The sequence below is a fragment of the Conger conger genome, chromosome 9 (assembly GCF_963514075.1).
Source record: "Conger conger chromosome 9, fConCon1.1, whole genome shotgun sequence".
Classification (NCBI taxonomy): Eukaryota; Metazoa; Chordata; class Actinopteri; order Anguilliformes; family Congridae; genus Conger; species Conger conger.
Window position 1 is genome coordinate 56,544,818 of NC_083768.1, and position 25,000 is coordinate 56,569,817.

The 25,000-nt window shown below is 51.0% G+C and overlaps 1 protein-coding gene across 1 annotated transcript in view; it reads left to right on the plus strand.

The window, feature by feature from the left end:
- LOC133136647 (semaphorin-6D-like) overlaps positions 1-13,719 on the plus strand; it is a 44,371-nt gene extending 30,652 nt beyond the window's left edge. Inside the window, exon 17 of the mRNA XM_061254294.1 lies at positions 12,225-13,719. Coding sequence (XP_061110278.1) covers positions 12,225-13,672 — 1,448 coding nt within the window. The 3' untranslated portion in view covers positions 13,673-13,719. The remainder of the gene's footprint in view (positions 1-12,224) is intronic.
- The last annotated feature ends 11,281 nt before the right edge of the window (positions 13,720-25,000 follow it).

The window sequence follows — 25,000 nt, forward strand, 5'->3', positions numbered from 1 at the left end:
CCTCCCCCGTTCCCGCTCTGCGGCAACCCCCCCCCCCCGAAACCAGCCACAGTATTCCTGGTGCGGTTCCCACCTGCTGAGAATTCAGGGGGGTGCCAAAAAAAAAAAAACACATCGCCGTGGGGCACGCCGCCAGCTTTCAACCCTCCCCTCAGAGCCAGAGATCCGTTCACCTGCTGCAGATGACCTTTCTGCATCCTGCCCGACTCCCAAAACTTCCCAACTTGGCAAAGAGTGGAAACCAGAGAGGGAGGGAGAGGGGAGAGAGGGGGGGAGAGAGGGGGGGAGAGAGGGAGGGAGAGGGGGGGAAGTGGGGGCTGTTACCCCTGCATGGTAAAATGGCCGTCATGTCAGATCCAGTACCGTGAGGCACTATCACGGTTCAAGGACACCTGCTTTCACAGATCCAGCGTATGCAGTGTTCTCACAACGTTACTGGAACGTTTTGTCGGGGTTATAACATTGCCACTCCATGGCAGCAATGTTGTGAGAAGGTTCTGTGTGCGCTAGGGAAGGAGAGCTGCTCTTTCCCCTAATCAGTAGGAAACGCTTTGCAGAAAAGGTTTTCCCCGTTCACAACTAAGTAAAATGGAATGCATAAGATATTACATAAAATGGGGATAATATATGGGGAATTTAATCAAATTCCAAATTTAATCAAACGTACTCTATGATAAATATACTTTCCAGAATCAGTGAATGTGAAACATTGAATCAGACATACATTACTGTTTAAGAAATTATATTCCGAACGTGCATTTCCATCAAATTCCACTCAATGAGAAAAATATTGGTAAAATATTAATAGATTTTGTATCTATTACTATATGGAGCTTCAATAATTTCCATTTATTTACACAAGGAATGTCATCCTGTAACAAGGTAAACAGTGTGTTGACAGGACCTGTGATGAATAGAGAAGAGATTTAAACTGAGGATGTGTTGAGTTTTGTTTGTTTTTGGCGGAAGGCCATGTGAACAGCCCAGGGGCAGAGCCTCCATATTAGGCCTATTAGGGTAAAGAGGAGCCAGCTGTGTGTGGATCAGCCCCCCTGAAGCTGGCAGGGGGGGGGTTACTGGAGCTGAATCTGTCCCTGCTTCTCAAACTCGGTCCTGGGGGGGGGCAGGGGGGACCCCCCTGTGTCTGCTGGCTTTCTTTCCGACCGCAATCGCAAAACCCCGAATCTTAACTAGCTGCTAACGTCTCGAAATGAGGTGCCCGTCGTGTTTAACGGGAAGACCTGCCCTCTTGAGCTGTGTTGTGTTTGAAATTAGTATGAATAACATGAGTAATCGAAGTGCCACGCTCATATTGCGCTTATTGTGCTGTATTGCCAACAACTGCATGTCGTTAGGCAACATATCTTTCGGGTAAGAGGCTTGTAAAGATTCTGGGATTGCGATTGTGGTTGGAACAAAAGTCACTGGTGTAGAGACTCTCAGCGGCGTTACCATGGAAACTCACACCCCCACCCGGAACTATTAACGTGTTTACTAATTAACTGGTGAAGCACTGTTAGCGTAGTTGTTCATTACGCGGGATGAACAAGTGACATGGCCGCTCAATAACTAATGATATACCAGCTTGTTACCTAGCAATGGGCAATTAGCATAGGTGCTAATTAACTAACAGCATCTGAACTGTAGCCCCCCCAACACACACTTGTGTAATGGGTAGCCATTTCATTTCTTGTTTATCTGATGCTTTTATCTAAAAGCGACTTGCAGTTGATTTGATTAAGCAGGGGACAATACCCGCTGGAGCAAAGCGGCCTTAAGGGCCTCGCTCAAGGGCCCAGCGGCTGTGCGGATCTTATCATGGCTACACCAGGGGGCTTGAACCACAAACCTTCGTTTACCTTAGCCACAAGGCTACAGGCTGCCCCCATTCCTGCCGAACAAAAACACGTTTTTTTTTGTTTTTTTGTCCAAAAACCCAACAATGCACTTTGCCAGAAGAGTCCGTTAAGCCCTGGAACACTTATCCGGAGAGTTCCGCAGCTGCTCCGCCCGGACACTTACCTTGGCCGCCGTTACCGTGGCGACGGCTCTCAAGGCCTGCTGCTCCTGGGTCTGCCTGCTGCTACCCGGCCCAATGAGTTTACCCCGGCCCAGAGCGCTATAATGACCAGAACCAGCGCTGTGCCTAAAATCCTGTAATGACCCAAACCAGCGCTGTGCCTAAAATCCTGTAATGACCCAAACCAGCACTGTGCCTAAAATCCTGTAATGACCCAAACCAGCGCTGTGCCTAAAATCCTGTAATGACCCAAACCAGCACTGTGCCTAAAATCCTGTAATGACCCAAACCAGCACTGTGCCTAAAATCTTGTAATGACCAAACCAGCGCTGTGCCTAAAATCCTGTAATGACCCAAACCAGCGCTGTGCCTAAAATCCTGTAATGACCAAACCAGCGCTGTGCCTAAAATCCTGTAATGACCCAAACCAGCACTGTGCCTAAAATCCTGTAATGACCAAACCAGCGCTGTGCCTAAAATCCTGTAATGACCCAAACCAGCGCTGTGCCTAAAATCCTGTAATGACCCAAACCAGCGCTGTGCCTAAAATCCTGTAATGACCCAAACCAGCGCTGTGCCTAAAATCCTGTAATGACCAAACCAGCGCTGTGCCTAAAATCCTGTAATGACCAAACCAGCGCTGTGCCTAAAATCCTGTAATGACCGAACCAGCGCTGTGCCTAAAATCCTGTAATGACCAAACCAGCACTGTGCCTAAAATCCTGTAATGACCCAAACCAGCGCTGTGCCTAAAATCCTGTAATGACCCAAACCAGCGCTGTGCCTAAAATCCTGTAATGACCAAACCAGCGCTGTGCCTAAAATCCTGTAATGACCAAACCAGCGCTGTGCCTAAAATCCTGTAATGGCCAAAAGTCCCACTGTGACTAACATGCAACTGAGGGCAAAAAAAATGCTAGTATGGCTAAAATGCTATAATGACCAGAAATGCTAGCATGACTAAAATGCTGCTGTGACTAAAAATGCTATAATGGCCGAAAAATCCTGCTGTCGCTAAAATGCTGCTGAGATCAGAAATGCTAGCTTGGCTAAAATGCCATCATGAACCAAAAAAAATAAATGCTGCCACCACCCAAAATGCTAACCGAAATCTTCCCTCTGTCAGAACACTAACAAGGATGTGTGAACCTTTTGAGATGAGACAAACACACTCGCGCCAAATTCTTCTCCAACGGAGCTCAAAAATCGGACTATCTTGTGCTTTGAGAGCCAAAAAGCTTCTCCCTTGCTTTCCCTGCACCTCAAAACGTCCAGCTTGTCAATGATAATCCCACAGCTAAGCTACGTCTAGACCCCACCCCCCCACCCCTTCCAATCTAGGGACAGGCCCACACTGTCTTGTAATAAGACTTTAAGAGCACATTTTTTGTTCTGTCATGTAGGAAATATCAGCTTGTTTCAAGTTACTGTTTCTCACTCTATTGACATTTTTTTGTCTCATTTAGCAAAAAGGTCATAGCAATAAGATTAGAAATAAGTCTAGATGTAAGACTAAGATACTTGTTGAGACGTTTTTGTTTTCTGCGGTACATAAACGCACCTCCTCTTGGGCCAGTGACCCGTTGAGCCATTCAGGAGATCGACCGTCTCCGTAATGAAGATCGTCAGGCGGGCTTCTAAAACTCATTAAAACGCAGAGAGAGGCGGGGGCGGGGGAAATAAAGTGGTCCAGAACCACTTTAGGAAGGGGGGGGGGGGGAGTGGGGGAGTGGGGGAGTGGGGTGGGAGGCAGAGAGCAGAGAACATTCTGGAGTTCACCGGAACACCACGACGAGACCTTTAGAAGGCCATTTCATTGCCCTCTTTGAGAAAGACAAGCTATGACATACACACAATCTTCACTGATCTCACCCTGCTCTAAAAGGTTATTCACAGGCCTATATACTTTTCTGTAAAATATTAATACGCTGTTTTTACACTTATAAAAATATATATATGGTATTTTTTGCTTGACTTTTTTTTCTCCTTTTTTTTTTTTTGGGCTGCAGTAGCTGTTCCCCAGGTGGTCAGTCTGTGCAGGGCTCCAGTGGCTGTTCCCCAGGTGGTCAGTCTGTGCAGGGCTCCAGTGGCTGTTCCCCAGGTGGTCAGTCTGTGCAGGGCTCCAGTGGCTGTTCCCCAGGTGGTCAGTCTGTGCAGGTCTCCAGTGGCTGTTCCCCAGGTGGTCAGTCTGTGCAGGGCTCCAGTGGCTGTTCCCCAGGTGGTCAGTCTGTGCAGGGCTCCAGTGGCTGTTCCCCAGGTGGTCAGTCTGTGCAGGGCTCCTGTGGCTGTTCCCCAGGTGGTCAGTCTGTGCAGGGCTCCAGTGGCTGTTCCCCAGGTGGTCAGTCTGTGCAGGGCTCCAGTGGCTGTTCTCCAGGTGGTCAGTCTGTGCAGGGCTCCAGTGGCTGTTCCGCAGGTGGTCAGTCTGTGCAGGGCTCCGGTGGCTGTTCCCCAGGTGGTCAGTCTGTGCAGGGCTCCAGTGGCTGTTCCCCAGGTGGTCAGTCTGTGCAGGGCTCCAGTGGCTGTTCTCCAGGTGGTCAGTCTGTGCAGGGCTCCAGTGGCTGTTCCCCAGGTGGTCAGTCTGTGCAGGGCTCCGGTGGCTGTTCCCCAGGTGGTCAGTCTGTGCAGGGCTCCAGTGGCTGTTCCCCAGGTGGTCAGTCTGTGCAGGGCTCCAGTGGCTGTTCTCCAGGTGGTCAGTCTGTGCAGGGCTCCAGTGGCTGTTCCCCAGGTGGTCAGTCTGTGCAGGGCTCCAGTGGCTGTTCTCCAGGTGGTCAGTCTGTGCAGGGCTCCGGTGGCTGTTCTCCAGGTGGTCAGTCTGTGCAGGGCTCCAGTGGCTGTTCTCCAGGTGGTCAGTCTGTGCAGGGCTCCGGTGGCTGTTCCCCAGGTGGTCAGTCTGTGCAGGGCTCCAGTGGCTGGGGGGATTAGTCCTTTATTAGAACCAGGAGCTGTCAGTGCACACACAGTGGTGGCAAAGACCCACAATGCACCTGGATTTTTAACGTACTAGTTGAAAAACCAGTGGTCCGTTTTAGCCAGAGTGCATTTCTCTCTCCGTCTCTCTTTCTCTCTCTCTCCATCTATCCCTCCCTTTCTTACTCTCCCCCTGGTTGTTTTCCTCCCTCTCTCTCTCTCTCCCTATAGGTTCCTTCCTCTCTACCTCTTTTTCCATGAACCGTGTTTCTTCCCCCTCCGTTACTCTGTTATCTCCTCTTTCTCTCTCTCTCTCCCTCCCTCTCACTCCCTTTCACTCTCTCTCTCTCCCTCTTTCCCTCTTCATCTCTCTCCCTCTCCCCTTCTCTCCCATGTGTGACTGCGTCTCTTTAATGTGCTCCCCCTGTCATTAACACCTGGTGGTTGTGTTAAGTTGCACTCTAGCCGACGCTTGCTGTGTTAAATTGAGACGTGGCGGGCAGTGTGGGCGGGGGGTGGGTGGTGTGGGGTGGGGGGTGGCGGTTGCCGGGTTGCGCGGGGGGGGGGGGGGGGGGGGCGTCAGACGCACTAATTGCATCGCCGCATTATCGCTCCGCACGGGTGTCACATCATCCTGGGCTGTGTGAGCGATTACTGCACCACTGTCCTTTAATCTCAGCTGATCCCACACACACACACACACACACACACACACACACACACACACACACTCACACACACTCACCAACACACTCACATACACACACACACACACACTCACAAACACACACACACACACACACACACACACTCACACTCACACACACTCACCAACACACTCACACACACACTCACACACACTCACCAACACACTCACATACACACACACACACACACACACACTCTCTCACATTCACACACACACTCTCTCTCACACACACACTCACACTCACACACACACACTCACACACACTCACACACACACACACACTCTCACACACACACTCACACACACTCACACACACACACACACACACACACACACACACTCACACACACACACACACACACACACACTCACACTCACACTCACACACACACGTACACGTCTCATAATCTTAAAACGTCACTGCACTGCCTCCCCGCTCACCGATGAGCCTATGAATGCCTCCAGAAGGCCGAGAGGCGGGGAAGTATCCAGGAGTAATGAGGCGTAAATCCTGTCTTCAGAAGCAGAAACCACAGGATGTGAAACGTAATTATAAGTCGGCCACAGGTAACTCCAGGTTGTCCTTTGTGGACCGGCCGCTGGGTGTGAGCAGCGCTCCGCGGTAGCTGCTTTTGTTCTGACAAAGGGTCGGCTTGTGGGCGGAACACTGGCTGGACTAAGCAGACTCTGTTCCGGCTAGTACAAAAGCAGTTATTGTTTTGTTTTTTTTTTGTTTTTTTTAAAACATAGTAAAATAGTTAAAAAAGCAAACTTCAAAGATGCTGAGATTTTCCAGCAGAACCGTCCCAGAGTCAAAGCTGCAGCACGGCATTCTGGGATAGCGCTGGTCTTGCACGGGGAGGGTGGACATACAAAGATCAAGGCACACGTGACGCACAAGCGATGCTGGATTGGGAGGCTCTTTCAGGGTCGAGCTTCAGGCGATGCCTAGTCATCCATGACGAGGGCAGTTCATCTCCGCCAGCGCGGGGGTCAGGAGTCTGCGGTTGACCCACTCATGACACTTGGACATTGGACGTTTTATGACCCTTCCTCAGTACCGTTGGAAATCTTGTATGGACGATATTTTTCACGTACTGCCCATTGTGCACTAGAAATACTCGCTAATGTGTAAGCAGTATGTTTAGTGCATATTTCTGAGGACACAGTAGTTGCTGCTCGGGCCTAGTCTTGTCAGCTCCGCAGGAAGTGTCAAAAAAATAATAAAAAGAGCTCCATATTTCAGACTGTGAGCGAACGAATGGCACCAAACAACCCGTTAAAACCAATTTATATGCAAGATGTGATCATCGTGTCATACGGAATATATAGACTATAATCAAAATGTCATGTGCTGGAAATATCACATGCCCAGTGTATATATGGCGTACGTCAAGAAGCAATAATTTTTTGTGGGGGTGAAATGGCGTGCGTGTCTTGGAAGAGTACGTTTTTCAAAATCTGACAAAGGTGCAGTGTAGTGAAGTGTGCTTTTTCTCATTATTCCGATTGGCTGCAATTTGTACCCGGTTTGTATTTCTGAAACGAGACTGGCAGGCGGGCCCATCACTCCAACCTCTTGCCGAGAATTGACCCAGTCAGGCTGAATTGACAGGCTGCTGCTGCTGTTGTTGCAAACCTCGACTCTTCTTACCTTAAAAAAAAAAACGCCAGGATTCGCAGCTGTCAGGCGAGCCTGATACCGCCAGCGTGAACGACAGAGCGTCAGAAACGCTCTCCCACCACCGCGAACGTGAACGACAGAGCGTCAGAAACGCTCTCCCACCACCGCCAGCGTGCACGACAGAGCGTCGGAAACGCTCTCCCACCACCGCCAGCGTGAACGACAGAGCGTCAGAAACGCTCTCCCACCACCGCGAACGTGAACGACAGAGCGTCAGAAACGCTCTCCCACCACCGCGAACGTGAACGACAGAGCGTCAGAAACGCTCTCCCACCACCGCCAACGTGAACGACAGAGCGTCAGAAACGCTCTCCCACCACCGCCAGCGTGAACGACAGAGCGTGGGAAACGCTCTCCCACCACCGCCAACGTGAACGACAGAGCGTCAGAAACGCTCTCCCACCACTGTGAACGTGAACGACAGAGCGTCAGAAACGCTCTCCCACCACCGCCAGCGTGAACGACAGAGCGTGGGAAACGCTCTCCCACCACCGCCAGCGTGAACGACAGAGCGTCAGAAACGCTCTCCCACCACCGCCAGCGTGAACGACAGAGCGTGGGAAACGCTCTCCCACCACCGCCAGCGTGAACGACAGAGCGTGGGAAACGCTCTCCCACCACCGCGAGCGTGAACGACAGAGCGTCAGAAACGCTCTCCCACCACCGCGAACGTGAACGACAGAGCGTGGGAAACGCTCTCCCACCACCGCCAGCGTGAACGACAGAGCGTTGGAAACGCTCTCCCACCACCGCCAACGTGAACGACAGAGCGTGGGAAAAGCTCTCCCACCACCGCCAGCGTGAACGACAGAGCGTGGGAAACGCTCTCCCACCACCACGAACGTGAACGACAGAGCGTCAGAAACGCTCTCCCACCACCGCCAACGTGAACGACAGAGCGTCGGAAACGCTCTCCCACCACCGCCAGCGTGAACGACAGAGCGTCAGAAAAATATCAATGCCATTGGCGGGGCGGGCGGGCCGCGGGTTCTGCACGCATGGCGGACGCAGGGGGGTGGGGTGGGGCTGGGCTGGGGTGGGGCGCTTACGTTACCTCCCTTTCAGGGGCGCGGCCGGGGCGAGCCGTGAGCCTCAGACCACGGCGGTGTACGTGCTACGCTGCGCGCGCGGAATCGCTAAAGACAAGCATTACATTACATTACATTACATTACATTACTGGTGTTTGGCAGACACTCTTATCAAGAGCGACGTACAGTTGATTAGACTAACCAGGAGACAATCCTCCCCTCGAGCAATGCAGGGTTAAGGGCCTTGCTCAAGGGCCCAGCGGCTGTGCGGATCTTATTGTGGCTACACCGGGATTAGAACCACCGACCTTGTGGGTCCCAGTCCTTTACCTTAACCACTACGCTACAGGCCGCCCAAGCGCAAAAACAACCTACCAAAGCCGCGCCGGCTAGGTACTTTATTTTTCTTATTTTTCTTTCTTTTTTTCTGTCTTTATTTCCACCACTGTTCCGCCAGAGAACAGCAGAAAATAGATGTTTGTTTTCGCCCGCCCGGTTGTGCTAAATGCGGGCGCAGGTTCGAAGGTGATGCAGGTCTACTCCGGAAAAGCGGCATTACTGCAAGCAGTGTTCCAGGAACGATTTGTTGATTATGCTTGTGCCGCCGTGTAAAAAACCCCCCAAAAAAAACAGGTAGCGTTACGATTCGAGAGGTTATGCTGAGAAGCCGTTATTGCAAAAACACAGCAGGGATTGTTTTTTGTTTTTTTGTTTTTTGTTTTTTTAGTTCCCTGCAGTTCGGCCTCTGGTTGGGATTGGTTTGTGAGACACGGGACCTCTGCGGGGTTTGGGTAAATCCGGGAGGCGCGAGCCTCTCTCTCTCCGCTGTCTCTCCCACCGCGGTCCTGACCTACATAACACGCTTATTACTGCCACGGGGGACGGGCGCGCTGTCCAAAGCCGTTTGCGGGAGGAAGACAAACGGCCCGTTTGAGTCCAATTACCATATCTCCCCCTGTCCCCTCTCTCTCGCCCCGTTGTCCTTTTGTGTTCCTCAGACTGTACCAGGAACAGAGATAAGATTAACCAGAATAAAAGAATAAAACAACCACCATTTTTAATGCCCAGTAGGGATGGGGGGGGGATCTCGCTGTTCAAAATGGCGTGTCGATTTCTGAGGTCATAGCGTGGTCTGCCTGATGTTCTTTACCTGATGAACGCGCCCAGTTGGTCTCAGAAGCTTCAGAACTGTTTGTAATTGTGTTTTGTTTTTTCTGCTCGTATCCTGAACTATCTGTGCTCCCGTTCGGTTGCTTGGACTCCCGGCTGTGCGGATGATGTGATGCGAAGGGCACTGTGTGTTTGTCGCTTGTTCACACGGACGGGGGGGGGCATTGTTTTTGAGTTACGCGACACGCTTCGGATCGCAGTTTGTTTGGCGCGGTGGGGGGGGGGGGGGGGGGTTTGTCCTTGGCTAGGATTAGGGCAGATCACTCCCATGTCGTCAGACCTTGACAGCTGTTATTAAGTTATTTTCCAGGTATGCAGAAACCATAACCATACTCTTCTGCGCATCAGAGGTGTTAAATCCAGGTCCTCCCCAGTATTTTGTCTGGATTTGGCACAGCCGGGAGGAAGAACTAATGAGTGAAATCAGCCGGCTGAGTTCATGGGTGGAGGAAACGCACGGCAGGACTTTTACTTTCTGACCCCTGACCTTCTGACCCCTGACCTTTCCACCTCTGCTTACCGCTTTCCCCTCAACGTTCTCCATCGAGTCAAAGCAAGACGCACCGCGGAACGAAAACAGTAATCATCCGGTCGTAGTACAGGTTGATATTGCGTGACCGCAACGCAGGCCTTTTTACAAGCGGCTGAACGCGTAAGGCTATATCTGTCACTCCCGCGCCGTCAAAGTAAAACATGTACTTACGCGGGTGTGCGACCTGAACTCCCTCCCCCAACAGGGAGGTGTTGCACTAAAAACTGTCCCCTGTCATTTTTCAGTCGTGAGCAATTTCGTCCTCCCCATAATTGCATAGGTAGCACTTACCTGTGTGGTCCTTGTTGCGGACTGACATGATGGGGGGGCAAGTGAATTTGCGCTTGCAGACCTCCGCAGCAAGATAGTCAGCCGTTCTGCCAGTCTAACTGGTCCTTGGCAGCGTTCTGTTCCAGGGCATGGCCCCTGTAGATTCACCACAGTGGATAACACTTGCGCTTGACACATAAATGCGAATGGCAGTTTGTATGTCTGTCGTTTTTAGTTGGAAGACATCAGGAGGTGAAAATCAACCTGAGGGACAGGCGTTAATTGGAGCATTCTGAGGCTGCTGCTGTCGCCGTGCCTGTAAGCGTTCTGATTGGCTGTCACTGTGCCTGTAAGCATTCTGATTGGCTGTCGCCTTGATGGACCTTTGGAATTTGGAATGTGTGACCTCACAGTTGAGGTGCAGCCCCCTGGTCTCCAGCAGGGAAGATGAAAATGGAGGCAGATGTGTCCTCGCTTCCCGCATGGAATCCACCAATCGCCGACGGGCCTGTTCTGTTTCTCGTTACCAACGCGCTCTGTGATTGGTGGAGCTGAGATCTCTGGTTCCTATCTGAGAAGTTACAGCCCCGTCATTCATAATCAGACCTGGGTGAAAATACGTAATGGTTTTTGGGTTCAAATCTTTTTCTATGCTCGATTGATCTTGCCTGGTGCAATTGAACCACCCAAGGGGACCAGAAGGTGGGGGGTATGCGCTGTTTGTATTTCAACGGTTCCAATACACCAGACAAACTCAGTAAAGCACGGAACTACATGTGCATCCAACACAAGTATGTATTTGACCAAAGTCTGTTGATAATCCCAATTTTATTATATCCCGAGTGTCCAAGTGCTAAGATACAGAAGCAAACAAGCAAACTTCCTCCATCTTCCCTTCTGCAGGATGGAACTGGAGGGTTTATGAGTGGAAATAATACCCATCCACAGGCATCCTGAAAAATAAATACATCTAATGCCTGTGCCAGTTACACACACTCAAATAATTCTCAGTTGGGTGAATTGGCTCATTAACAGGTGGGCTTAATCATGCATTTTGAATTTATTTATTTATTTGTTTATTTCGCCGAGCACGAGATGCCAGGTGTACCTCGCGCCGAAGCATGCTCTTGAATATCTTATTAAAAAATGAATAATAAATTAAAATTCCGCCAGTGATTTATTGAGCGTTTAAAGTGCAGTCATTATGAGAAGTTTAATCATCTCTTACAAGCTTGTAGTCACAGGCTCCAAGATACTGACAGCCACCTTGACATGGTTAGCTCTCCTGGTTTATCCTGACATGGGGAATCTCTCCTGGTTTATCCAGACATGGTTAGCTCTCCTGGTTTGTCCTGACATGATTAGTTCTCCTGGTTTATCCTGACATGGTTAGCTCTCCTGGTTTGTCCTGACATGGTTAGCTCTCCTGGTTTATCCTGATATGGTTAGCTCTCCTGGTTTATCCTGATATGGTTAGCTCTCCTGGTTTATCCTGATATGAGAAGATCTCCTGGTTTGTCCTGACATGGTTAGCTCTCCTGGTTTGTCCTGACATGGTTAGCTCTCCTGGTTTGTCCTGACATGGTTAGCTCTCCTGGTTTGCCCTGACATGGTTAGCTCTCCTGGTTTGTCCTGACATGGTTAGCTCTCCTGGTTTGTCCTGACATGGTTAGCTCTCCTGGTTTATCCTGACATGGTTAGCTCTCCTGGTTTATCCTGACATGGTTAGCTCTCCTGGTGTGTCCTGACATGGGAAGCTCTGAGGTCGTTGGTTTGCTTCCCAGGGTGCGATGTTTGAATGTCGACAGGGTGTTTGTTTCATTTCATCTGTGGAAGGTGCTTCTTGAATAAAGTGTCATGTGTTCTCTCCCCCCCCCCCCCCCCCCCCCCCCCCCCCCCCCAGGTGTCCGTCGGCTGCCCGACGGCGACCGGTCGAGCTACAGCGTGCACTACACCCTGCTGATCGCCTGCGTGCTGGTGGCCTTCGTGTTGGGCGCCTTCCTCTCGGGCTTCCTGGTCTCCTGCTACTGCAGCCGGGGCAGCCACCGGACCAAGCGCCTGGGGAAGGATTCGGAGGCCCCCCTGCCCCACGCCCTGTCTCTGCGCAGCCTGGCCAAGCTCAACGGCCTGCTGGACCCCCAGGCCAAGGAGGACAAGATGGAGGTGTCTCCTCCTGCCCCTCCGGGACTCTACAACTCCTTCATCCCCAACGGGAAGGAGATCCCCCACGGAGGGAAGTGCCTGTCCGGGCCCGGCGACGACGACCGTCGCCACAGCAACCACCACCTCTACCACGCCGACCATCACCACGGCAACCACCACCACCACCACCATCACCACGGCGAGCATCACCTCCACCACCAGCACGGCGACCAGTACCAGGAGAACTCAGAGGAGCTGTCGGGCCTGCCCACGCCGGACTCCACCCCCGAGCTGCCGATCAAGAACATGAAGGCGTTCCGCAGCCCGTGGGAGAGGAACCAGAACTGCAACAACGGGAAGGACCCCGGCCCCAACCCCCACTCCGCCGCGGGCCTGTCCCGGTCCGGCTCCTCCCTGTCCCAGCAGCTCTGCCCCTTCCCCGCGCACGGCCTGGCCAATGGGCAGCTGCTGGGCGGCGGCGTGGGCGGGGCCTTCCACCCGGAGGACCGCCCCTACAAGGTCCCGAGCGCGGAGCGCGCGCCCTACCAGGGGTACCCCCACACGGTGGTGGACGTCTCCGCCCTGGACGAGCTCCTCAGGCACATCCAGCAGGCCAACGCCACGGCCGTGGCCGGGGGCAACCCCAACGCCAACGACCTGGCGGTGCTGACCTCGTCCTCCGGGCTGCCCGCCTTCGCCGCCCGCGGGCCCCAGATCCCGGAGACCGAGTCGGCCCCGTACTACAGCTCCACCACCCTGCCGCGGGACAGCCTGACCCGCCGGCTGGACGTCCCGCCCGAGGCCCCGGCCCAGTCCACCCTGGAGCGGCCGTCCCGCCAGAAGCACTCGCTCGTCAACGCCTCGAAGATGTCCAACGGGGTCCCGCGGCAACACAGCTTCGGACACCCCCACCCCCACCACCACCCCCACCCCCACCCCCACCACCGCTCCGCGGGGCTGTCCCACCCGACGGGACCCCTGCTGGGGCGCGTCGGCTCGTCCGGCGTCCCCGGGGGCGACGGGCCTCACCACCCCCTCATCCCCAACGGATACCTGTCCCGCCAGCACAGCTACAGCGAGCAGAACCCCCCCACCCCGCGCGTCGCCATCGTGAGGCGGAGCGCCTCGCTCAAACCCGACGTCCCGCCCAAGCCTCTCTTCCTGCCCGCCACCTCGCCCGTCAGCTCCCAGGGCAAGTACAACTACTGAGGGAGGGGCGAGACCACCCCTCCCCTCGCCCTGGGTCTCACCCCGTCCCTACACCCAGCCCCCCCCCCCCCCCCACCCTAAAACAGAAACGGGGTAAAGGGGCCGGACCATCCGGGGAAGAGAGTCCCCAAGCTTGCCTGGTCCCGGCTTGCACCGAACGGTCAAATCTCTTTCCCTAAAGCGAGTGTCTCTGTACCACATTGGTACCGCATAGCCGCTCTTGGCTGACCTGGGGGGGGTGAAGGGGGAAGGATCGGGGGTACGGGGGTACGGGGGATGGTTATTAATCACCATTTAGGCCGCCGCCCTCGACCCCCCCCCCCCGCCCTCGGTGTGAGGTTATTGAGCACGACTGGGATCCCGCCGGTGACCCCTGGCTGGCTTTTCACCGTGGAATGCGTGCGTGTCAACGAACCCCATAGACGACGCTGATTTGTCCGAGGACGTGTGTGTCTGTGTGTGTGTGTGTGTGTGCGTGTGTAAGCGTGAGTGTCTGTGTATTATAAATATATATGCATGTATGTGTGAGCGAGTGCATGTGAATGTACACGCCCTGGCTATGAGAACATGAATGCACCAATATGGGGAGGGGGGGGGAGTTCACTTCCCTCTGACATTCCTCCACTCCCCCTGATTGGTCTGAGCAATAACCAATGAACACGCAGCCCAGGCATGATGTCACAGTCTGCCCCCCGGACGGCTGAGGAGAAACGGCAACACAGAACGGACAAAGCAACCGAGTTCCTCTGTCACTCGTGAATTTGAGAGGGGAAAAAAAAAAGCGAACTGTCTTTTCTGCTTAGGAGGAACGGGCACAGGGGAGAGGACTGGCCAGATTGTGCCGTTTTGTCATCCCCCTTTTGAGCTGGGGTGGAAGGGGGGGCGGGTTTGTATTGTAGCCTAAAACTCCCAAATTACAACTCCCCCCCCACCCCCTCCCCCTTCCATCGTTCCGCCATTTTGAGGGTTTATTTTGTGATATTTCGGAGCTGGTGCTGCTACTCCGAGGACGCCGCAGAAGAGGTTTGGCTCTACACCCGTGGCGAACGCACTGGCAGACACACGCGCCCGTCCAACAGCCGAATGAAACGGTCGATTAAACAACGAGATGGAAAGACACTATACCGGGACAACGCTCTCCAGACGAGGGGAGATTTATTTTCTAAAACTAAGAAAGAGAGGACCCCTGGAGACCTGGTTCAGATTCGGGCCTAGGAGACGGGAGCCTCTGTTTTAACTGTAGCAAGAGACTGTTGTCATAACGACCATAATTACCATTAACTTTGTGCATATAGGTGTAAATATGGACTGTGGAACTAATAACTAGCCAAAATCTTAAATGTATGTGTAAATGTGTGCCTTATTTAATATAATATGTGCTATGGATGATGTCACAGGGAAAGCGCAAATGTTATAATAGGTGTTTTGTTTCGTTTTAATTGTTTTTGTTTTTTTGGTTGTTTTTTTGGGGTTTTTTTGTTTCGTTTTTTTCACGTTGTTGTCAGTGTGTCGGCAATTTTATATTCGTGTTTTTAACACCAGGCTAATTTGATCTCACAGGTCAGTATTACTGTGTGCAACCGTTGTAATCAACCAAACTTCAAGCTTCATTTTTGGTATTTTTTTTAGCCTACACTGTACGTTCAGAATCTCAATAGCATGCAAGAAGACGCTAAAATTGAAGATGCGCCAATGTAGGTACGCACTCGTGTCCATTGTCCTGCGTCACGGAATCCAAACGAATGTGTCATCACTGCGACTGTTCAGAATATATAAATATGACACCGTTCCTTTAAGGCAAACCAGGAAGGAACATGGAATGCATGGTCTCCTTGGTGATAAACTGTCACTGGCATGGTTTCCCTGTATTGAGGGTTAAGCTAACACAGTATCTGTTCCGTTCTGAAATTCCCACACATCTGAACTGTGGCGCTACCCGTGAATCTCTCTCCGGATACTCCATCTCTCTGCTGTATCTGTTTTTATTCTCCTCGGCGTTTGTGTGAAATATATACAGCGTCTCGCTCCGTTCGGTGGAGAGGGGTATTGGCGCTAACGGAAGCTGATGTTGTGGAGGCCCCGGGTTTAAACGAGCCGGGGCAGTTGTGGGAAGGGTTTAGGAGCAGTGGGCTATAAAATGAATTTGCTCAGGCCCTGGGGAGTTCTCAGAGGGTGGGTGGGCGATCTATACTTGGCGCACTGGCAGGAAGTGAGCTCTCTCTCTCTCTCGGGCTGGGTGGGTGGGGGGGGGGTTGGTCTGCAGTTTACTCTACAGGAAATGTGTGAACCCCAAACATACACACACACACACACACACACATTCACAGACACACACACATACAGACACGCATACACAGACGCACACACACACACATATACACACACACACACACACACACACATACACATACACATACACAGACACACACATACAGACACACATACACAGACACACACATGCACAGACACACACATACACAGACACACACACACACATACACACACACATACACAGACACATACGCACACACACACAGACACACACACATACACAGACACATACGCACACACACACACACACACATACACACACACATACGCACACACACACACAGACACACACACACATACACACACACATACACACACACATACACAGACACATACGCACACACACACACACACATACACAGACACACACACATACACAGACACATACGCACACACACACACGCACACACACACACACACACACATTTCTGCAACATTTTTGGGTCACATTTCTTTCCGCCCAGATGTCCCACATGACAGGACTTGGCCAATCGTGGATGAGATCCTTGGCTTGGCAGTTGAGAAGAGATCACTTCAGAGATAGAAGCAAAACTATATTTTATGTATTCAGCTTTAAGACACAAATTTAAATACATGCAGCAGTAGAATATGCAGTAAAATAGATGTACGCTGAGTGCAAAGACCGTTCCCCCGTTACCCGGACAACCGCGGTGCTGATGGTGGAACATGCATCACCGCTGCCTGACCCTCTGGCAGCAACCAACTACAGACCACTGTCAGTGTACTGCACCACTTAGAGCCAACATCGGTTAGTTTAACAACAGCAGGTTTCACATCGGTTAGTTTAACAACGGCAGGTTTCACATCGGTCAGTTTAACAACAGCAGGTTTCACATCGGTTAGATTAACAACAATCATCTAACATCGCTCAGCCTACATTGGTCAAATTGGACTTAATTTCAGAAAATTAGACGCTGCTGTTTACTGGTCACTTTTGAATTTCCTCTAATTGCACAGTGTAAATAAAATAATTACTTTTTATGGTGATTTTTTTTTTAATGTTTTTAATTGGTTTCTTATTTCATTTTTTTTGTCTTTTTTCTGTTTTTTAATGAATTATGTTTTGGGAGACCTTTTCAAATTCAGTTTCCTTTGTTGTCGTTGTATGTCTCTTATAATTTAAGAAATCAAATAAAAGTATCATACAAACATAGTTTCAGATTTTTGTGATTTTTTTTCTTTGTCCTTTTATTTGATCTCATTTCAGTGTCCCAGTCATTGGTGCTCCAATCCAATCATAGCCCTTTAAGGTGTGAAGTCACAAGTATACAATTAGAATATTCTAAACCGTTTAAGGTGTGAGATCACAAATGTGTGATGAGAATATTCTAAGGCCTTAAGGTGTGAGGTCACAAATATGCTATTAGAATATTGTAAACTCTTTAAGGTGTGAGGTCACAAATATGTTATGGGAAAATTCTTGACCCTTTATGGTGTGAGGTCACAAATATGCCATTAGAGTGTTCTTAACTGAACAGTATAGCTGGTGTCACAATCTCGGCTGGTAATGGAAAGCAACGGAGTTCTAGAACACTGACTTTGAATTTTGAAGAAGAACAAAATTTCCGAATCTGTCCGTCACGTGCCGCGATACACAACGGATCTACGCTTTGACGGACAGGAAGTTCCCACTGAAGGAATCTCTCCCTTTGAGACCGCTTGCCTCAGCTCCCGCATGGTTATACTGACCTGTCGTCTGAAGTGCGTCGCCAGGGGCAACAGATATGCTCAGCATAGGGTAGTCGGGGGGGGGGGGGGGGGGGGAGATGGGCTAACTCTCCTCTCAGTAAAGCCCATTGATTTGAAAACCCTTCTATGTGGACATAATGTAGCTCAAGCAGAATGTAAGAAATAAGTATTGGTGGGGGATTGATGTTGAGGTATAATCAGGCCGAACACACCTGGCTTTGGTCCTGCCTGCTGCCCAAGCCTCTACCAGGCCTCGACTGATTGGCCCCAGAGATCATCTTCCATCTCCTCTCTGTCGTCATGGCCGCCGGCTCAGTGTGTAGAATATGTTTACCGCATATGAGTCATGCTCTGTAACGGAGCCTTTCTGCAAGCGAGGGGCAGTCCATGCGTGTTTTTGTCGGTGGGGTAACATAAGATGGAGATGGTAACATAAGATGGAGGCAGAGTGCCGTGTGTGTCCTGAAAGCACGCCCGCGTTGTCTGGGACTGCGTGAACGTTGGCTGTGGTGTCTCTGCGCAGAATGGCAGCTCATTTTTCAGGGGTCCTCTGGTGTAGAGGTGGCAGACTGTCTGGTCTGGCCCGTCCAGAAGTGAGCAGCAGCAGAATGCCAAACGGATGTTCCACCGGGGGTAGGATGGGTTTACATACACAACTACAATCAGACACCATACACACACACACACACACACACACACACACACACACACACACACACACCACAACACTCTCCCACAACTACAATCAGACACCATACACACACACAACTACACTCTCCCACAACTACAATCAGACACCATACACACACACACAACACTCTCCCACAACTACAATCAGACACCATACACACACACAACAACACACAAAGACACACACACAACAACACTCTCCCACAACTACAATCAGACACCACACACACACAACAACACTCTCCCACAACTACAATCAGACACCATACACACACACAACTACACTCTCCCACAACTACAATCAGACACCATACACACACACACAACTACACTCTCCCACAACTACAATCAGACACCATACACACACACAACTACACTCTCCCACAACTACAATCAGACACCATACACACACACACAACAACACTCTCCCACAACTGCAATCAGACACCATACACACACACACAACACTCTCCCACAACTACAATCAGACACCATACACACACAACTACACTCTCCCACAACTACAATCAGACACCATACACACACACAACACTCTCCCACAACTACAATCAGACACCATACACACACACAACACTCTCCCACAACTACAATCAGACACCATATACACACACAACACTCTCCCACAACTACAATCAGACACCATACACACACAACACTCTCCCACAACTACAATCAGACACCATACACACACAACTACACTCTCCCACAACTACAATCAGACACCATACACACACACAACACTCTCCCACAACTACAATCAGACACCATACACACACACAACAACACTCTCCCACAACTGCAATCAGACACACACACACACACACAAACACACACACACACGAAGACACACTCCCACAACTGCACACACACACACACACACACACACACACGCACACACACACACACACACACACGCACACAGATTTCCGGCTGGGGTGACATTCCCAGGCCTTGCTGCCACGGCAACAGTTGCCGCAGTTCCGTCACATCAGCAGCAGTGACTGTGCTGACAGGCAGCATCAGAACTCATTACGCGCCCGCGCCTCCACCGAGGGGGGGGGACGCCACCCGTTTCACACAGGCCCGTCAGATAAATAATTACTGCTGTCGGAGACAACTTCCTACACGCCCTCCGCACAAAATGGGCCTAGCAGAGACGCCGGTTTCGTCCACAGCGATTTACGCACACCCCCTGCCTGCTTTCACATGAAGGGACCGGTTATGACCTCAAAAAGTCCTTCGTGAGCGGCCATTTTGGATCCGGTTTCCTGCCATCGCGCCAAATGACCTGTGTTGTGTATGACTCCAGGGGCTCTTTCCAATCGCTGTTTAACCTTCCTTGTATCCTTTCCTCATGTCCTTTCATCACTTCCTTAACTGCATCCAACAGAGAACACAAGGAAAGGATGTAAGGAAAGGATACGAGGACGGAGGAATCGAGGAAACGTGTATTTGGGAAACGGAACGTCTGTGCACTTGGAAGCGTCCGTTTGAAGCCAGGTTAAATGCAGACGTGGCAGATGGAGAGAGGTGGATACACAGGTCTTATCAGTTAGGAGTCACTCGTTCCGAAAACGCACTTCCGCAAAGGACGCACTCGTGTGTACTCACTGGAGCCCCTCGTCCCTGGCTCCTGGGCTGGAATGTCCGTCAAAAAGATGGTTGGATTCCCGGGTCAGGTAAGGCCTGCGGGTGGGTAAATTAAGCGGTTGGAACGAGCCCCAGGTGGAGTTCTCCAGCTCAGCCCCAGGGGACAGGTGGAATCGGGGTCAGGGTCCTAGTTATTGAAATTGTGGAAAAAAACGAAAACATCCTTTTAACCCTCAGAGACCAACACATATTTAGGCTGATCCAGCGCCCAAACCTCCCATTTATATCTGGCTCTCTCTGCTTGTCATTCGCCCAATGATGTGGAAATGCTGTTGCTGGCTCAGCGAGAACCTTAGCTTTCAGACACATCCTTCGGATTTAAAATGCGTGAAGAAATGTTTGTTTTATTAATGTTTGATCAGGAGGAGGGTTAACAGTCTGAGGTGATGGAGAGTCTGGCTGTAACAAAGACAAACCAACAAAGAGGACCGAGGAGGTTGAGAACCACTACTCAAAAAATTATCCCTTATGAATTCATATTTTACCGGCATTTCCATCAGCTTTCCTGTTTTGAAATATGTTCCTAATTGCTTACAATTTGCCTAATGTAAGCATGAAAAATGTGAAGGAGGCCAACTTTATAAAAAATGCCTGACCCAGATCATTTTACTGAGCTGACCTTTCGGCAAAACACGCCGTGCCACCGATCTGTGCTCCACGGCAAATAGAAACCGCTGCCATTTGCACAAAACTAACCTTCTAAAAATATTATTCATTTTAGTCATGGCTGACCCCCACAACACATTGTGTCGGTGCACTCAAATCGCACAAATCGCACAACACCACTTTTCTGGAACAAAAAGCTATTAGGAAGCACTCGTCTTCGATCGTGGGGGGGGTAGATTGGGTCCAGGGACCCGAGGTTAAATCTATTGTGGCGTCCTAATGGAAAAGTACTGGTTGACCCCCGGAAACGACCTTGGGGCTCAGTGCAACCCCCGACAGAGACGACAACCCTGACACAGTTCTGAGCTAATAACGCTAAGCCCACCCCCCACCCGGGTATAATCCCACCTCCACCCGGGTATAAACCCACCCCCCACCCGGGTATAAACCCACCTCCACCCGGGTATAAACCCACCCCCCACCCGGGTATAATCCCACCCCCCACCCGGGTATAATCCCACCTACACCCGGGTATAAACCCACCCCCCACCTGGGTATAAACCCACCTCCACTCCCACCCGGATATAAACCCACCCCCCACCCGGGTATAAACCCACCTCCACCCTCGCCTGGGTATAAACCCACCTCCACCCCCTCCCGGGTATAAACCCACCCCCCACCCGGGTATAAATCCACCCCCCACCCAGGTATAAACCCACCTCCACCCCCGCCCGGGTATAAACCCACCTCCACCCCCACCCGGGTATAAACCCACCCCCACCCCCCCACCCCCGCCCGGGTATAAACCCACCTCCACCCCCGCCCGGGTATAAACCCACCTCCACCCCCACCCGGGTATAAACCCCGGCCGGGCACTCGCGTTTCCTGACTGCTGTCTTTCTGAAGTTCATCCCTTTCACGGAGATGCTCAGGGGTGCGTCTCAGTCACACTCTGCTGACAGGAACCTAAGTCTTGCGGATTCAGCGTTTTCCTGGTCTCCAAATCACTCCACACCTCCCATACATAATTACCCGCTGTGTAGTGGTTCCAATTAAGACGTCGTGACTAATTAAGAATTTGTTTTTTAGAGGGGGTGAGGGGGTGGAGGTGTCGAGGGAGGGTGTATTGGGTACAGATGTATTTTTGGTGTTCTCCCTTGCCAGGTGAGAATTAGAGAAATTGTAGACCCAAACTGAAGCTGATCTGTTGTTGGTTTTTTTTTTGCTTTTTTGTGATTTTGTGTTCATTGAGTGCATGCATTATAAATAATTCTCCCGCTAATCCTCCCCATCCTCCAATTCCGCCCGTTATCTATCCATACATCGCGAAGAGCAATCCATTAAAGAAAACAGCCCACACAGGCTACGTTATGTAAACACATGCAATTCAGAAACTCGCCCTCTTGAACAATGCTGTCAATATGCTACCTTATGATTAATAAATTTGCAGCCCCAAGCAGTCAAGCTCCTCTTAAGCAGAAAACGGAAACCGTTTAAACATTTGCTGCGATGCGAACGGCATACACTCGAGTCCCGCCGTTTATATTCACGGTTAATGAGTCCAAAGAGATTTCCGAGGTTGAGCAAACACGCAAATTTGATTTTGCCGTTAGCGAGCGTGGCGTTCACGAGGGCTTGTATAAGTAATCGAGTGACCGTGAAATTTAGAAATGTAAACAATATTCTCTTCTCTGTCACCTCATCAGTTACGGGGGCTCGGCGCCCATGGCAACGGTTGCCAACAGGAAGAAAGCACTGCCATGTTATTGTCGAAAATGCACAAAATTAAAGATTTAGTTTACTTTCTTTTGAATAGATATTTTAGCTTTAGGCTATTTTTTCAATGGATTGACGGATATTTCACCCCATAAATGCTGTTTAGGTTTCCGATGAACGTCCTGTTTTGTAGTGGCTGGTATGGGGGGGGCATTTTTAGCGTCTGTGGTCCGAAGTGAAGGCGTCGATGTCGCATAACGGCAAGAAGGATGAGAGTTTGAGTCGCAGCCGAGGGTGTTTCCGTGTGGAGTGTGTGAGGTGTCCCAGTGTGTGAAATGTGGGTTTCGACTACAGACCACAGACACGCAGGTCAGGTTAATAGAGAGGCTAAATGATCTACACTTCTATGAATGTGTGGTATGAACGGTGGACCTGTACGTGGTATATTCTTGTCTCAGCCAATGGGATGGCCCCATCCCGACCAGGAGAAAGCGGTTTATGAAAGGGATGGATTTGATGTTCTGAAGTACTTTGCCCATCAATATTATGCCTCCAAATGTTGAACGCATACACATACTAACCAATTATTCTTCAACAGAAATTAAGACTCATTTTTGGTTTAAGCTATATCCCATGGCACATGCAACCACTGCACAGTACTGGCAGGTTATGAAAACAGATGTTTATAACTGAATAAAGCCTGTAAGTGAAATTAATCTGCTCATATGTACGGCATCTGGAAGCCAACCGTGACAGCATGCTGTATGCATCTCTGGAGTTTATTTTCTTGCTGTAGACTTCAGACCGCAAGCACAAGAACCCCCCTGTAGCGGTCATCTGCACGTCGACAGAAACGTCTGTGAATATCTAACACATGCTCCATCAGACACAAAAACAGCCTGAGCCAGAGCTAAAAGTCCGAAAAGTGAAAAGCCCCTTTAATCCTAAGCAAGGCTGTGCTGGTATTTATCGTATACTGAGTGGTCATTTATTCCGACAGAACATAATTTCTGGTGGGCAAAATAGCCCTGTATGTTATGGATAGTGTGGTGATAGTTGTGAATGATACCAGCTACTGGAACACATGACATTATTGGCATTTGGCAGACGCTCTTATCCAGAGCGACGTACAGTTGATTAGACTAAGCGGGAGACAATCCTCCTCTGGAGCGATGCAGGGTTAAGGGTCCAACGGCTGTGCGGATCTTATTGTGGCTACACCGGGATTAGAACCACCGACCTTGGGTGTCCCAGTCCTTTACCTTAACCACTACGCTACAGGCCGCTCTGAAGAACAGCTCATCTCGCTGTGACGCGCTTCACCTGATGTCCCCCCCTCCCAAAATAAAGCGCTGTGCACAGACGGAGTCTAAACTACAGCGGCGCACGTCCGCATGGACTGTCAGTTAAACCGCTCGCCCTCCGCTGAGTCTCCAGAGCAGCGCCTGGGTGCCTCTCGCGCGTGAATGAAGGAAGGCGAGAGTCGATAATCACTCAGCAAAACTTAGATCAAAAAGGCAGCGTTTCAGAGCCACACTTACGCTGAAAGCGTAATCAACCCCGCTCTCACCCCCCTCCTACCCCTCTCACTCCCACCCCACGGTGTCTGACCTTCCCCTGAATGAGCGACTGTTCCTCGGATTAGACACGCCCTCTCCTGTCACCGTGATTGCCCGTGTGTGGATTTACTGCGTCCAAAGCCGACCTTCGGGAGAGCACACCTTTCAGAATCTTTTGGAAAGCGACCTGATGAAATGCTTTTCAGCGCACTGTGGGAGAGAGAGTTTTTTTTGGCAGGGGACAGGAACAGTAGCTTGCTACCAAGTTTTTTTGTTGTTGCCCCCCCCTCCCCCCTCCCCCCCCCCCCCCCCCCCCGTCAAAATATGCAGTTTGAATGCAAACCCAAGAATGTGCCATCTGTGAGGAGGAGGAGAGGGGGGGACTGAATCATCGCTGAAGCGCTGCAAAAAAATACAAATACATTTTAAGCATCTGGAGACTCGGAGACAGGCCGGGCACATCTGGTGAGTGTTTTTGCTGCTCAGAGTCCCCCACAGCCACCTACACCCCCCCCCCCTCAGTGCTAGCCCTGTCCAGCTCCGCCTCTAACACTGGGAACGCCCAACGGGCCGCAGGGGGAACGCTGCCATGTCCCCGTCTCCAGAAACCCCCCCTCTGGCTCTCACTGCGGAAACCTCTGAGGAGGGAGCGCATCCCAGAATGCAACAGTCCGCTGGCCAGCTCGCCCAGGCCTCTGCGTTCCTGCGTCCGGAATCGGTCCGGGGTCCGGTTACCACGTCTGCAAACCGCCTCTGACCGGATCGGAAAAACCATGGAGCCAAACATGTGCTGTCAATCACTGACTTCAACGTATCAGTGTCCTGGACCTACAAATATGATTGGGCATTCCCAAAACAAAAAAAAGTCTTGTATCTACCTTTGGGATGAGACATGAAACCAAAGCCCCTGACTTACTGCAGTCGTTAGAGATCTCCTGACACTCTTCGCAGAGAGTAGGGGGTTCCGCTGTGTCCTGGCTAAATTCTCAGCCCTGGTTCTTCCAACCTGCCACCCAATCATCCCCTGATTTGGGCAAAAAAAAAA